Consider the following 16680-nt stretch of genomic DNA (forward strand, 5'->3'; position numbering starts at 1 on the left):
ACTCCTGTGAGGGCAATTCGTATTTGAGGTTTGCTTACTTTTAATCTTTCACCATGTATGAACTATACCATGTTTAACTTTATTTTACATTGCTTAGATAGATGCTTAAAGTCCATGTGTAACAGAACAAAGGTAGTCTTATGAGGCATCTTCTCCAGGTGCACAAATAAAGGCCCATTGTTAACTGTTGGCCCCGCGACCCTGAGAGCAGGATAAGCGGTTCAGATAATGGATGGATGGCTGTTAAACTGTCAGTTGATAGCAGAGGAATGTCTAGGAGACTCACTGAGTGTAGCAAGTCTGTACACACTAATTTGAGAAATGGCCTTGGTGGGATAACAGCTGGAAGACATGAGATAAGAAGGGGAAGAACAGACAACTGCCCTATAAGAGAGACTGGACTGTATTAATCAGGGCACATTCGATCATCTGGGTTTGAGTGCGTTTGTTCATTGAACATATATTAAAATCGTGTGACAATACTGTAAGAGATTTTTGTCTCACACCTCATTTAATGTCAGAGTGGAATTGAATAACTGCCACGACAATTTGGGGGCTCGTCCGGGATGCCAAACTCATAGTCTTCTTTGACGCACTCTGCACAGATTGAATCTGGCCAGCCAGTCTGGTGAAGGGACTGAAAAATCGCCTAAGACCCAGGAAGTCTACCTCCCCTGAGGACAGCTCGTAGCCGACTCCCGGGGTTGAGAAGAGACTGTTGTGAGATTGTGGGAAAAGGAACTGTATTTATAGTTGTTTGTATACATATAATTGCCACGACACTCCACACAGAGGACAACCCGGGACGACCCCCAAGGTTGGACTACCCCGGGGCTGAAACTGAGGACCTTCTTGTTGTGAGGTGACCACGCTAACCACTGTGCCACTCAGAAACCCTTCTCATTAGTAGGAATACATTGATCAGTATTTAACTGACTCCAACCTTAAAACAAAAATATCTTGCCAACAAGGATTATCATTAAGCGATAAGAAATTAATTTAATGGCAACCAAGTTTCTTCTTTTTTTTTCTAAAAGGCAAAGCCCTTTTTTGGTATCCCGTCAAGTCAATTTTATTTATTTTTTAAAAATTTATTTTATTTAGTTTTTTTTTTTAATTCTTCAATTTTTTTTAATTAAAAAAAATCAGTCGTATAAATGTGTAAAACCTTTCTGTTGACAGGATATGATGAGAGTTTTGGAGAGAAAAAATTGGCCAGTGAAAACTGAAAATGTCAAGTAAACCCTTTGAGATCGGCAGACACACAAGACTGCTTTGAAACAAGTTGCTTTGTGAAAACAAGGAGCTGTCGCTACACTATGCAAAGCTATTAACACTATGTTATCGTCTATTTTACTTACCATGGAGGATTAAAAATGTGATATGAATCCAGTTGAATAATGCTGGAATGTCTTTCAAGGAAAAAAATAAAGCTCAAAAGAAAAATAATCAAAAAGGTGAGGCACACTCAGTGGTAGCCATCACAACAAACGTCTATAAATCCTCTTCACAGATTTTTCTCCTTGCAGAAATAAATGCCTTATTGTGCTTACATGTTCTTTTGCACAGCAGTGGCAAACAGTTTGTTAGCATTCAAATTGTAAAACAAGAAAAAGTCTAAGTGTCTAAGTCAAACAATACATTCAAGACGGTAATGCCAACTATACACATAGAAACACATGACTTAGCGATGTGAGAAACTGAGATCACCAATTCTGAAGAGCTGTGAAGTTAGCTGCGAGAACCTTTATACTCCAACAGAATGTGGTTAGATTGGCTGTCAAACAAGAATGCATAATATTCATCCCCTTTTTGCCACTCTGGGTAAAAGCGTTCATCAAATATTCCGATGCAACTCTCTTTTTCTCAAGATTTTTGTTCTTATTTCGAGATGGCCCACTGATCCATTTGAGCCTCTTGACATGAGAACAAAGTAGGAATCTTGCTGTTGGGGCAAAAGGAGAGCCACGTGAGAATGTTTGATGATACAAGCGGATGAATGTGGTGCATCCCTCTTTGAAGACGGTAGTCTATTATGTCTTGTCTCATGGCACCCCGAGGCCGACATAACTGCGAAGTGTGGTTAGAAAAAAAACGGTATGCAAGATAATGTAGTAACTACTTGGTTAAACTACAGAAACCGGGCTCACCACCACACAGAAGTCACCGTTAACTTAAAATATTTCTGTTCAACCCTTGGGGTTTTTTTTCTCAAATCTCAGTGACACATATTTTGCTTTTTTCATATTTCTATCATTCGTTAAAGTAAACTGGTGTACACTGCCCTAAGTGAAATTTATCTATCTTTCTCTCTAGCTATATAACTTCCATATACATTTAAGTCTAAAATAAATTGTTTCTTGAAACAATGACATGCCACAGCGATGTAGGTTTTTGGAAAAGTTACCAGATGGCACTAAGTTTAAGACTAAGTCTCTTCTTCCAATGTCGTCTCTGACTGTATGGCTTCATGCTTCCTCCTCTATTAAGACTGTTGCTAGGAATTTGCTTTTTTTACCTGACCAGTGGTTGCTTCTTGTCCAATCACCTCACCCTCTGGCTGTAGGACCGCTTCCTCATAATAAAATTCCGTCTCTGTAGGGGTGTGGCCAGCCTCGGAATATTCAGTGTCTACATCCTGATTGGTCAAGTTGACAGGAAGTGGTGGGGAGTAGGGAGGAAGTAAGCAGATTTGATTTAAAGAGCGTGGTTAGTTTAAAGTCTGGTGGTGTGAGATGATGAGTAAAAAGAAAAGGATGCAGTGCATCCTAAAAAATTGTGGTTGCCAAAGTTAAAGAACTTTTTATTCCTGGCAACTCACATTTTCATGGGCATGAAGATTCATGTTAGAAAAGAAATAACAGCAGGCGTGATCATCTTGATGACTATAAATCGTGCCATGCTCGTGCAGGATTTAGAGAGTCATCAAGACGGCTTAGCTGACATTTCTTTTGGCTGTACTGTTGAACAAATTTGGCTTCAAAAAGCCAACAATGTTTTGATAGATTCACAAAAGAGTCGAGTCTGCTCTTGTTGGTGTCAGAACAGGCAGACAGCCTCTGAGCTTGTACATCCCTTGTGATGAAAACCTCATCACTTGATACCTCGGGATGTGTAGTTTTACTAAAGAAGAGAAACAGAAGAGCAACAACCCCAAACAGCAGCCTTACAGCCCGAGTTCAACAAATGAATAAGAAATACTCAAAACATACTGATATGTTTTATCTAGAGCACATTTGTGATCATAAAACGTTTCTACCAACAATGGGCGTCTCGACCCAAAACTCCGTTAACTCCATTGTACGCCATCATGCACACTAGGTGAAACTGAACTCTTCATCTAAGCAGCACAAAAAGTGTGCTTAGAAGATTCTGTGAGGCTGCTTCATTCATATTTGATATAAAATATGACCGGAGACAGAGAGACAGGTTTGAGAGAGAAAACACAGTTTCTTTTGGAGGAATAAAGAAGGAAAGAATGACAGAAAGATGGAGAGGTTGTGTTGTATTGCTTGTATGTAGTATGTGGGAGATATTTGTGTCGCCTCAGGTTCAGTTTCCACGCCACAGCAATCCATGATCAATTGGCTTGACTTGTACGTACACCAACTGTTTCACAGCTACAAAAGAACAGCAGGCCGGTGATTTCAGGTTCTGTGATCCTGTTTTCAGCAGCTTGAAGGGTTTGAAGAATTTGGAGGAAGTAAAGAGGAGTGAGACTGTAGAGATAGGCATGCTTCAGTGTGACAGTCTGCCCACCACTGTATCATATCATATAGAGAGGATGTGGTGATCGTGAAGACCATATGATATATAAACAGAGGAGAGGGTGTCCAGGTTACTATGAGCCAACTTCCGTTCTGAAGACCAGGTGGTCCACCATCACGGATTTACCCCAAAATTTGGATTGATTGTTGCTCGACTTGCTATCATACCATTCATTAACATTTATACGTTTATTTATATGATTGGATTTTTTTGATCAAAATAGTTGATTAACATAACGTACATTGTATTTAGTTTTGTTATCTTAAACGATTGTTCTACTTTGTTGGTTTAAAAAAATCAATTTGCTGATAGGTGTATCAATGAGAAAGAGAACAATGAGACTTCTAAAAATTTCAGTTGATCTACTTCATGAGACAGCTTAAAGCCAGACATTTAAGGTTTTCCAAACTTTGTAGTAGATCCAGGATAGAAAAGGACCTGGTGCCTAGATGGGACAGCTTGGGACATACAGCTCTGGACATTTAGACCCGACCACGGGCCTTCCTGTGGTACCTGTTGATAACCGTTGGTTGTTTTCTTGGCTGGTACCGTGGTGCCGCTCAGCGCAGTCTTGCCAAATGGTGGGAATGGTTTGTGCTGGGATTTGACATTATTAAGGTCCACCGCCATCTTGGATTTTGTTGGTTTAGGGGGAGTTGGGAGGACAGCCGTGGTCATGGGAGGCTCTTTCTTCAGTATAGCAGTCTTTTGGACCACACTCTTCGCTTTTTCTATTTTGCTCACTGTCGATTTGACCAGGGGGACTTTGTCAACCACTGTTTTAACTTTGGTGACCTCTTTAACCTCTGACTTGAGTTGAGATTTGGCCCCAGGAGCTTTGGTGGCCACAGCTTTCCATAATTTTGTGGGCTCAGGTTTGGACGCTTTTGTTGGTTTAGGTGCCTTTGTAGCTTCTGCTTTAGCAGCTGATTTGGCTGTACTGAGCACAGTCTTTTCTACTTTAACACTGACTTTCTCTGCTTTGGTTTTCGTAGTGGTTTCAGTTTTCGCCAACTTTGCCGCACCATTTTGGTTAGGTTTCTTATTCACCACAACGGTGGCTTTTCCGTTTCCACTAGCCTTAGCCCCACCATTGACTTTATTCTCTTCCTTGCCATTGGCCTTGGCTTTGACCTCAAAGGTTGCTTTTCCGTTGCCATTGACTTTTTTATCTACAGAAGCCTTACCATTGCCATTAGTGCTAGCTTTCACCTGACTGGTGGCTTTGACGACACTGGATTTCTTTTCCGCTGAGTTTTTTCCATTCCCATTGGTTTTTTTCTCAGCCACAGCTTTGCCATTTCCATTCACTTTAGCCTGAGCCGTGGGCTTGGCCTCAGCAGAACCTTTACCATTGGCTATGGTGGCTTTCCCATTTCCATTAGCTTTAGCTGAACCATTTGCTTTCTTCTCAGTGACTATTTTGCCATTGCCGTTCCTAGCTGGGGCAGCGGTGGGCTTGGATTTTGCTGTTGATGTGGGTTTGATCTTAGACAAAAGGACTTCCACCGCGGTGGGTTTGGCTTTGGATGCTTTGGCTGCAGTAGACTTAGGGGCTTTGGTGGGCATCGCGGGCTTGACTACAAGTTTGGATGGTCCCGCCTTGGCTGGCTTAGCTGGAGTGGGTTTGGCTTTGACGGAGGAGGTTTTAGTGGGGGCTGGCTTTCCATTGGCTGCCTTCTTCTATTTTTCCATGTTTATTAGTTGGTTGAGATGTTGTGAAGTGTGTGGAGGTGCGTGTTGACAGAGACAGTGAGAGTAGAAGAGGAGATAGAGAGGTACACAGAGGGATTGGGAGGGGATGAAAAGCACAAACAAGGGATGGACAGAAGGAGAGAGAAAGACAAGGATGGATGTTTTGAGACACATTGACATAAAGATGGCTAAGGTTTGGATGAATTACTGAGACTGTTCAGGCATTACTGGATACAGCAATATTCTAAATAGCAGTCTAGGTGCACTTAAAACAATTAATAAGCATCTACATAATAACTATAAATCACAAAAAGATGTGAAGATTTTAGATCTAAAATTGGACTATTTAAAAACTCTGGTTCTTTGCAAATGGATCAAAGTGATGTACAATGATTTTAGCTGGTCTCTCCAGTAATGCCATTCTCCATTTTAAAATGACAAAGCAGCATCTTTTTGCTAATACAAACTGGAGCCTGTGGCTTGGCAGAGGCACTGGGGGGTGGGTGACTGGTCAGGTAAAGCTGGTGCTGAACACACACACACAATCTGTGAGTTTACATACATAGTACACAGACAGACACACACACACGCACACACATGAATACAAACAAACATACATACTTTACTGTTGCACTGAGCGGTCCAACTACAAGAGAGTAGAGAAAGCAGGAGCGAGAGAGAGACATGTGTGTTACTCTACTCATCAAGCCATTCAGAAGCAGAGACAAGGATGTCAGGCCGGCATGCAAAGAGAACGTTATTCCCAACCAGGTAAAACCTGATTCCCCGAGGACGAATTCCAATCAACATTAACAGATTAATTCCCACTAAACATGCCGCTACATTAAAAATACATGCAAAACTTACATAGTAAATGACACGGAAAGATCTCTAATAATGGCAAAGATACAGTCAGTTGACAGAATGATATTTTAGGAGTTAAATACCAGTGGAGACTGACATAAACCAGCAGTCAACCTGACAACTCACTCCATGAACACAGAATATAGAAAAGAAAACACACAATCATAGAATTAGAACATACAGACATTGCCATTCATTTATCTGTATGTATATCATACAAAAGGTCAGGTGTATAAACATGAAGGAATGAACCAAAGGAGAGAGAGAGTTGTACGTAAGGTATTTTCTTTTTCACCCTTTTTCTCCCCAGTTGTACTTGGCCAATTACCCCACTCTTCCGAGCCGTCCCGGTCTCTGCTCCACCCCCTCTGCCGATCCGGGGAGGGCTGCAGACTACCACATGCCTCCTCCCATACATGTGGAGTCGCCAGCCGCTTCTTTTCACCTGACAGTGAGGAGTTTCACCAGGGGGGCATAGCACGTGGGAGGATCACGCTATTCCCCCCAGTTCCCCCTCCCCGCCGAACAGGCGCCCCGACCAACCAGAGGAGGCGCTAGTGCAGCGACCAGGACACATACCCACACCCGGCTTCCCACCCGCAGACACGGCCAATTGTCTCAGTAGAGACGCCCGACCAAGCCGGAGGTAACACGGGGATTCGAACCAGTGATCCCCGTGTTGGTAGGCAACGGAATAGACCGCTACGCTACCCGGACGCCGCATCGTGGTATTTTCATGTTGACACAGGATAGGTAGACAAACTGATAATAAAAACATACAGTAGGTGCATGCTGTGACATCCACAATGACAACCCAACAATCATGCAATTTAAAAAAAAAAGAAGAAGAAGCAAAAAACAAAAAAACAATCCAGACAACCAACTTGGTGCAAAAGCATTTGCAAATTCCTTCTGAGGTTTGTTTTACCACTGTTTAGGTACCATAGGGGCGGGGTTGGCCACATCGGACGATAAAAAAAAACAAAACAAAAAAACTTTGGACAATCACAAGAAAGAGTTATTTAAGTCGGCTTGACACGCAATTCTCGGCTTATTGACTTACCTGTCTAGATTTAAATTGTCCCGATGCAGCAACCCCTACCCACCGACTACTCCATATGGAACAAAACAAACATCGACTTATTTGCAAATACAGCTTGATCCAGGTGTGATGAAGTCGTGAGGTTGTTCTGTCACACTCAGTGCCTTACATGTCAACTAGCTCCTCCATGTGCGCCACTCATCATCAAAGACCGACACTCGTTCATCATCTGACCCAAATGGTCTCCAATCACCGGCCATCACCGGCCACGTGTTCGCAGGTTTTAACTGCGGCCAGTCGCCGCAGCAGCTGATTTCACTGCTCAGCATCCCTTCAGCCAGGAGAGAGGGAGCGAGCGGGTGCAACCGGCTGCTGCGGGCCGTGTGGGTGAAGTGAAAACCTGTGTATTCGTGGGTTTTAATTCTGATGATGTATTTCTTTGGTTAGACTTGACACTGGAGTAGTCATGATGATTTCAGCGGGGCGTAGAGGTCACAGCCAAAGACACAGAAGGGAAATCATGGCCTGAGAGATAATCCTCATATCATTTCTCATGCTTGCTTGAAAGTCGGTGCTGTAAATGTGTTGTTCTCATCTTCTTACTTCTCTTGAAATGAAAATATAAATGGTGGGAGTGTAATGTTCTGGGAGCTGCGATGTGACACACAAATCAAGGGTTTGACCTTTCACCTTTGCTGATTTAGATGAAAGCTGTTTGTGGTTTTCATGCTATAAAAGCTCTATGGGAGAGGTCATCTGGGTCTGGGGGTGTGTGTGTGAATGTGTGTGTGTGTGTGTGTGTGTGTGTGAGAGAGATACAACATGGCTATACCTACATGGCCCCCAGTGCCCCCACCACATGGACTCAGCCACAGGTCAACAAACACACATACACATATGACAACATCTACATGACATGAAGACAATGGGTCACCATTAGCAATGTTAACGCCACATAATGAGACGTGATGGTGGGGTGGGAGTTAGAAATCGGTGTGGATGACAAAAAAAACCCAAAGTGATTTGTGGATGAATGGAGGGAGCCAGGGAAAGAGAGAGAGCACAGTGACAGAGAGAGGGAGGCATAGCGCACTTGTATATAAAAAAAAATGACGACGTGGGTGAAATTAAAAGGCCGTAAGAAATGTTTGAAACGAGACGTGTTTTAAGTTAGGTCAGCACGCAATATAATTTATCATTCAATAATTTTTCATCTTAAAACTGCCTTCTCTCCCTCTCCCAGGTTCCCCATCCCTCCCTTAACTTGCCCCTCTTGTGTCTTCCCTCTCCCTGGCCTCCTCTTTACCTGTTGATCGGGGGCCCCCGGTAGGGGGGAGGGGGGCGGAGAGGAGGAGAGGGGAACGCCTGTGGACTCCTCATAATAATAGGGGTATTCATGATCATCTTGCTCTTCATCAAAGTACTGAGGGGAATGGAGGGATGAAGGAACAGGGTGGCGGAGTAGGAGAAGTGGGGAGGGAAGGAAGAATGAAGGAGAAAGAGGCCGCGGCAGGAGAGGAGAGTTAAGGGTGAGGAAAGATTTCCATAGGGAAGGAGTAGGTGGGGGGGGGGGCAAAGAGGAGGTTGAAGGAGGCCATGAAAAGAGGATGAGAGCAGAAGAAAGGGTGAATATGGCAAAGCAAAAGCAAGAGGGAAGGAAAGAGAGAGAGAGAAAGACAGAGAGAGAGAGAAAGAGAAAAGGGGAGCAGGGGAGGAAAGAGGTGGTCAGGGGTAGAGAAAGAGAGAGAAGGCGAGTGGAAAGAGAGGTGGTCAGGGGTAGAGAGAGAGAGAAGAGAAGGAGAACAGGGAAGGAAAGAGAGGTGGTCAGGGATAGAGAGAGAGAGAGAGAGAAGGAGAGGAAGAGAAGGAGAGCAGGGTTAGAAAGAGGTGGTCAGGGATAGAGAGAGAGAGATAGAGAGAGAGAGAGCAGGGGTGGTCAGGGAGAGAGAGAGAGAGAGACAGAGAGACAGAGAGACAGAGAGACAGAAGAGCAGGGATGGAAAGAGGTGGTCAGGGGTAGAGACAGAGAAGAGAAGGAGAGCAGGGGAGGAAAGACAGGTGGTCAGGGAGTGAGAGAGAGAGAGAGAGAGCAGGGGTGGAAAGAGAGGTGGTCAGGGAGTGAGAGAGAGAGAAAGAGAGAGAGAGAGAGAGAGAGAGAGAGAGAGAGAGAGAGAGAGAGAGAGAGAGAGAGAGAGAGAGAGAGAGAGAGAGAGAGAGAGAGAGGAGAGCATAAGAAAATGCAAATGGTTCTTTCCCATTCATCTGAGGGACTCTGTGCGGCAGGCAAAGAGGCCTGGACATCACAGACAACCTTGATGAATGGGCAAACCAGCAAAAGCAACAGGTCAAAACAATGAATAAAAACCTCTTGGGTTTGTATTCATTCAAAAAGCAGTCATCTCAACAGCGTCAGCACGACGAGCCTTGGGTCGCAAGGTCTCGGTGCCACGGACAGGGACGAACACGGTTTGTAATGATCTTGGAGCCGGCATGCAGAGCTCATGTACTTTGGGTGGATGAACTTGGCCCGCAATCACTTGATACTATGGTGCTGGGACATATTTCAGGTAGGAGATGTTTTTTTCCTCAGGTTTTTAAGGTGTTTTGGGCAGAGAAAGGCAATAAAGGAAGACTAACAAAGGTTTTCATGTGATGTATGGTCAGTCTCAGTAAGCAAAGAGGCTCCACCTTAAAGCCATCTTTATGCCTCGTTCTAACAAGTCTCAATTTCCCCAGAAGACCAATCAGAATCTAGGTCGACTTCTGCGTTTTATGTATCCAGCAAGTTCCTTTTACTCCATTCCATCAGGGTAAAAAAACGGAGAATCAAAAGGTTGGCTTGTATCATCCTTTTTCTTTCCCCTACCTTTCTGTGTTCCAGTGCGGTACAGTGGAAAAGGCAGAGAGCTTAACCGCTGTCGCTAACAGCCATCTCAAAGCTTGAGTTTCCCCCGACATGGAGTACATCAGATGAACAAGACATGCCCTTTCTGAATTATCAGGTATAATTATCGTAAGGTATGGAAAGAACATAGAAGGAGAACATGTCCAATATTCTCCACTTCCCTCGGGGGTCACACAGACAGAGGGAGAGAGGAGGAAAGTGGATCGATACAAACTGTTGTGGATGACGGTGGTGCGTGGGGAGGACAGACAGACAGAGAGAGACAGAAGAGAGCGAGACAGTGAGAGAGCGAGACAGAGAGAGAGACAGACAGTGAGAGAGACAGAGAGAGCGAGAGAGACAGACAGTAAAGAGAGAGAGAGAGACAGAGAGAGAGAGCGAGAGAGACAGAGAGAGAGAGAGACAGAGAGAGCGAGAGAGACAGACAGTGAGAGAGAGAGAGAGAGAGAGAGAGAGAGAGAGAGCGAGAGCGAGCGAGAGAGAGACAGACGAGAGACAGACAGAGAGAGAGAGAGAGAGCAGAGAGACACAGACAGAGAGAGAGAGAGACAGAGAGAGAGACAGAGAGAGAGAGAGAGAGACAAGAGACGAGAGCGAAAGAGAAACAGAGAGAGACAGAGAGAGAGGGACACAGACAGAGAGAGAGACAGACAGTGAGAGAGAGAGACAGAGACAGAGAGACAGACAGTAAAGAGAGACAGAGAGAGCGAGAGAGAACACAGACAGAGAGAGAGAGAGACAGACTGAGAGAGAGACAGAGAGAGCGACAGAGAACACAGACAGAGAGAGAGACAGTGAGAGAGAGAGACAGAGAGAGAGACAGACAGACAGTGAGAGAGAGACAGAGAGAGAGACAGACAGTAAAGAGAGACAGAGTGAGAGAGAGAGACAGAGAGAGAGACAGACAGTAAAGAGAGACAGAGAGAGCGAGAGAGAACACAGACAGAGAGAGAGAGACAGCGAGAGCGAAAGAGAAACAGGCAGAGAGAGAGAGAGAGCGACACAGACAGACAGAGAGAGAGAGAGAGAGAGAGAGACAGACAGTGAGAGAGAGACAGAGAGAGAGACAGACAGTAAAGAGAGACAGAGAGAGCGAGAGAGAACACAGACAGAGAGAGAGACAGCGAGAGCGAAAGAGAAACAGGCAGAGAGAGAGAGAGAGGGACACAGACAGAGGAGAGAGAGAGAGGGACACAGACAGAGAGAGAGACAGAGAGAGAGACAGAGAGAGAGACAGACAGTGAGAGAGAGACAGAGAGAGAGACAGACAGTAAAGAGAGACAGAGAGAGCGAGAGAGAACACAGACAGAGAGAGAGACAGCGAGAGCGAAAGAGAAACAGGCAGAGAGAGAGAGAGGGACACAGACAGAGAGAGAGAGAGAGGGACACAGACAGAGAGAGAGACAGAGAGAGAGACAGAGAGAGAGACAGACAGTGAGAGAGAGACAGCGAGAGCGAAAGAGAAACAGGCAGAGAGAGAGAGAGGGACAGCAGCACTTTGATGACAAATCAGAAGACCAAACCAAGCTTGTGGACTTTTCTTTCATTTTCCGGGGACTTTCAGGGAACACTGTAGTACAGTTTTCATTTATGTAAGTTTATTTTCACAAGCCAAACTATCTAAAGGATAATGAGGGATTTGGGGGAAATGATGAATGAATAATAATAAACGTTGTTTCCAGAACAACCAAGTATACAGTAGAATACCAATTATAGAATAAGCTTCAATTCTCCCAGAACAAATGGACTTCACAAGCAATCAAAAATCGGGAGGTCAAAGGTGAAGGCCATGGCCCCTTGAATTAATCCTGTGATCTAAAAACCACTATTGTGTAAGAGTGAAGTACATGTGGGAAGATGAGGGAAGAGCTCGGGAAAAAATGGCCGGGATTTGAGTTTTTAATTCTTGTTAAGAAATGCACACAGATGCAGAGTAAGTCCCTATTTCAAAGAATCCCGCTCCGCCGAATCGGCAGGATGTTTGCGTGTCAAATCGTTTAGACGGGCAAAAAGAATAACAAGACTGTGAAAGCTGGAAAAAGTACCACAGCAAAAACAAAAAGAAAGTCCACTGATCCCGTTTGCCTTCGCTTTTGTTTGAGCTACAGATGATCTTTACATCCCCTCCATGTGTTAGCTAGCCATGTGTTAGCTAGCCATGTGTTAGCTAGCAGCTAGCTAACGCATGGCTAGCTAACACATGGCTATCTAGCGCTGATGTTCGTCTCCCCCACTTGGAGAGGTTTCTGTACTGTAGTCTCATGAGCTGCACCCAGTTTGTGTGTGGTGCAGGAATATCTGTATTGTGGTTGTTTGGCGTTGAATAAAAGACCTGGAATTACCTCCGGTTATCGTTCCATAAACAACTGAGTAATGTGTTAACAACAAACACTGTTTCTATTATTAGTCCACGCTTTGGTGCCAGTGTTGTTTGATTATGCTCTGCGTATCCTATCCTGACAGTCATCTGGTTCAACTAACTGTGTGTATGTGTGCACATGTTCATATGCATATGTGTGTGTGCCCTGTTGTGCTTATGTTCATAATATAATCTGTGTGTGCGTACACAGAAGCATTTATTTGTGTGTGTGTCTTTGAGTGTACGTTTGTGTATACATGACTGGACATGCATGTTTGTGTGTATATGTTTGTACATGCGTTTGTGCTGTGCCTTTGTGTTACTCACGTATGTGTTGGGGTCCTGGGCCTGGGTCTTGGGCAGCGGTGAGTCACAGTCTGGGCTGTAATGTTCACAGAAGTCGTAGGCAGCCTGGGGGTTGGAGGCTATCAGCAGCTGCTGGATGTCTCCCTGTGTAAAAAAAAAGAACAAACAAGAGATTAAAAAACGTACGTATGAGACATGTTTGAAAAAGCAGCATATTTATAATTTCGCCGCTGCTGAAATATCTCTGACCAGTTAATCCCTCAGTCAGTCAGTCTGCCATTCATTCAAATCTTTCTCTTATTCAGCTACTGTTTCTGTCAGACATTCAGTAAGTCCTCCAATGACTCATTTACGCCGTCTTTCAGTCAGTCAGTCAGTCAGTCAGTAAATAAGGCACTGAGTCACTCAATTAATCTGTCATTACATTTATCAGTCTGTCAGTCTGCCAATCCGTCACTTGATAAGTCAATCAGACAGTGAGAGAGTCAGTACTACTCTTTCAAACAGTCCTCCAGTCAGTCAGTTACCTGGAGAGTCATATCAATCAATCAACAGAACAACAAACGGACCAACCAACCAATCACATACTGACTAGTATTTTTCATCCATCCCATTCCTCACCTGGAAGACTTCCTCGTCGAGCAGGCGGGCCCCCGAACACGGTGATGCCGTTGGTGTCGATCTCAGCATTGTTGCCACGGGGCAGAGCCCGGGTCATCCTCTTTTTACAGTCCAGCAGCAATGTCACGTTCTTCTTGGAAACGGAGATGGCAATACGATGCCACCTGCAGACGGGGAGACGTAACAGTAGGCGAATAAATGTGTCATGTGATGGAAGGTATAACAGTTGGTCTAGTGTGGGAAGGGTTGCTCCTGGGATCAGTGTGTCGTGTGAGCGGAAGACCTCAGGGTTTTCGTGTGTCTAAGCATATTCAAGGTGATAAGCAACTCCGCGGATATGTCCCTCTCTCTCTTTCTGTGTGTGTGTGTGTGTGTCTCTCTCTCTCTCTCTCTCGCACACACACACACACACACACACAGGCTCAACTGACCAACTAATGAATGGATGAATGAATCAGTTGTCAACCATACAACTGACCAATCAACCAACCAGTTACATTCACGCTCCTCCTATGGCGTTCCTCCCCCGTCTCTCTCTCTTTCTCAAACACTCACATCATTCAAACATCCAATTAACTAATCAACAAATCAATCAATTATATATGCATTCCTCCTAAACCCTTAAAAAAATATTCCACTATTCAGCAATATTCCACCATCCTCTCCTCATCTCAACCCAAATCAGTTGCCAATGGTTACTGACTTGCCGTCGGCCAGGTTGACGCCCCTGAACAGTGGGTAGTCCTCGGGGGCCGGCTTGCCATTCTGGTCCTCATACAGGAAGACTGGGGAGCGTCCGAGCTCAATGCCCAGCTGCTGGATGCCCTGCTCGCTGTAGATGGAGAGGAGGAAGGCCTGGAGACCTGCCTGGGCCTTCACCAGTGCCATGACAGAGAAGTTCTCTGGGAAACGACCTGGGGTCGAGAGGGGTCGGTAGAGAGGGGTTGTGGAGAAAGCAAAAGAAAATAAAAAGTTAGGTTTGTTTGAAATTACTATGTTAATGGAGAAGAAATGTGCAGTGGTAATATCTATGGTGAAACAACAACAAAAGAAGTTCATCAATGGTTTGTGTTCCCTAACAATGCAGAGACGACAACTTCATTTAAAACTCAACTTTGTGAACAAAAGATATGAGGAAACATGAGGAAATTTACATTCTGTCACAGTTTTCATTTGCAAAAGGGAAGTTTGAGTTTGATTTTGCCTGGGTTCCGTTTGGTCATTGACAAACACGTTTTGTTGTTGTTTTTTGTGGCGAGGGTGGACAGTCTGATTTATCACAGTGACTAAAAACAAGTTTGATCACGCTTGTTGGAGGGTCAATTTGTCCAAAACCCACAGCAGGTCTTGTTGGGACTTTCACTTGACCACTGGAAGGAAAGACCTGTTTTGGACCAAGGGAAAGAGAGAGGGAGACAGTGGGGGAGCGTGATGGGGGAGGATGATGAAGAAGTGAAAAATAAGCGCACACAAGTTGCAGTTATGGAAGCGGAGCACCTACAGAGGGCCGGTAGGGTGGAGAGAGAGAGAGGTAAGACAGATAAAACGTAAGAGAGAAGGGGGCGGGGGGGGGGAGTTTACAGAACAGAAAGAAAAGGAAGAGAAGGAGGGAGGGGACAGTGCTGTGGGGGACAGAAAGAGAGAAAGACACGAACATGTAAAAGCAACACTTTCAACAAAGAGCTGAAAGCATTTGCAACCATGGGATATTTTGGCAGGATAAAAGGATTTTTTGGGGGGAGGGGAGGGGGCTAAATTAAGTTAGCAGAGATAATGAAGCGACATAATGACGGGAAGAAACAGTCGGGGTAGGGAATTCAAATTCCAGTTGATTAAAGTTGATGACTTTAGACTTCTCAGGATCGCTTCACAACCACATAAATGCTACTTACACCCCTCTCGCCATGCTTCAGGGTGTCAGACACTTCTGAACTTAATTTGTTTTGCCCCAATTTAAACCGAGCTCTCTGTGCTGCGCCGTGTAATTACGCTTTACAACCAAGAGCAATCTGGCACAGAGCAGACACGTGACAGTTTTACTTGAACTTGACACAGATGACAATAACGGTTTTGAAAAGTAAAGCTTTCCAAGCACAAACACTACTGAGTTTAGTGCCAGAACAGCGTGGGCTGGGATAGGGCCTTTGTGTCGCGAAATGTTTTAAAATAAAATAAGATGTCTGAGAGACACTATGCTTCAAGTGAATGATATGCTAGCATGTAAACTATACATACAGTATGTGGCTGAAGGTAGCACGTTTGGTAGGGCGCACCGCTAAGTATAATGGGGATACTGAGCCAGCAGCTATGCTGGGAAAAAATCACTTAATTCTTGGCCGTCGTATTAATCGCTTTAATTGTAAATACCGCCGCCGTTTAAGAAAACCACATTTAATACTGTTCTTATCTTCCTTACTCTTTTAAACGTCTGTTTTACATTTAAACGAAGGCGTCTGGTTGGAAGAGCTAGCGTTGGATCGGCGGAGGGGGGGCCTGGTCTGCTGCGTCCTGTAGGCCCAAGGTCCACGGCCCTGACCGGGGCTGCGACCGAAGAGGAAACACCGAGGGCGGTCTGACAGGATGCGGAAGCGGGGCAGGCTAAGCTAACTGCTAGCCCACGCAGACCGGAAGTTCCCACAGTCATCCTGGCCGGCGTTCGTTCTCCTGGACAGTGTTCGTTTTGTTTTTTTAGATATATGTGTTAGTTTAGATATATTAGTTTAGATATATGTGTTAGTAGTTTTGATATATGTGTGTAAGCGGTTATTTTCTTGCCCGGTGCGGGATTCGATACGGGGTGTACTGCACCACAAGGCGACACCACTAACCGCTCGGCTAAAGGGTCAGACCCGTTAGCTAGGGGCTAACGTGTCTTGGTAGTTTACATGTGTTAGGGTGGATATATGTGTTGGTTTAGATATATGTGTTAGTTTACATATATGTGTTAGTTTGGATAGATATATGTGTTAGGTTGGATAGATATATGTGTTAGTTTGGATAGACATATGTGTTAGCTTGGATAGATATATGTGTTAGTTTACATATATGTGTTAGTTTGGATAGATATATGTGTTAGCTTGGATAGATATATGTGTTAGTTTACATATATGTGTTAGTTTG

General features: G+C 44.6%; 1 protein-coding gene across 1 annotated transcript in view; it reads right to left on the bottom strand.

The window, feature by feature from the left end:
* The window catches only part of col11a2 (collagen, type XI, alpha 2), a 73423-nt gene that overhangs the window by 53578 nt on the left and 3165 nt on the right, over positions 1-16680 (bottom strand). The window contains 6 exon segments of the mRNA XM_056298073.1: positions 2519-2638; positions 4282-5451; positions 12961-13083; positions 13561-13593; positions 13595-13724; positions 14264-14474. Coding sequence (XP_056154048.1) covers positions 2519-2638; positions 4282-5451; positions 12961-13083; positions 13561-13593; positions 13595-13724; positions 14264-14474 — 1787 coding nt within the window.

This window comes from Lampris incognitus, chromosome 18 (assembly GCF_029633865.1).
Source record: "Lampris incognitus isolate fLamInc1 chromosome 18, fLamInc1.hap2, whole genome shotgun sequence".
NCBI lineage: Eukaryota > Metazoa > Chordata > Actinopteri > Lampriformes > Lampridae > Lampris > Lampris incognitus.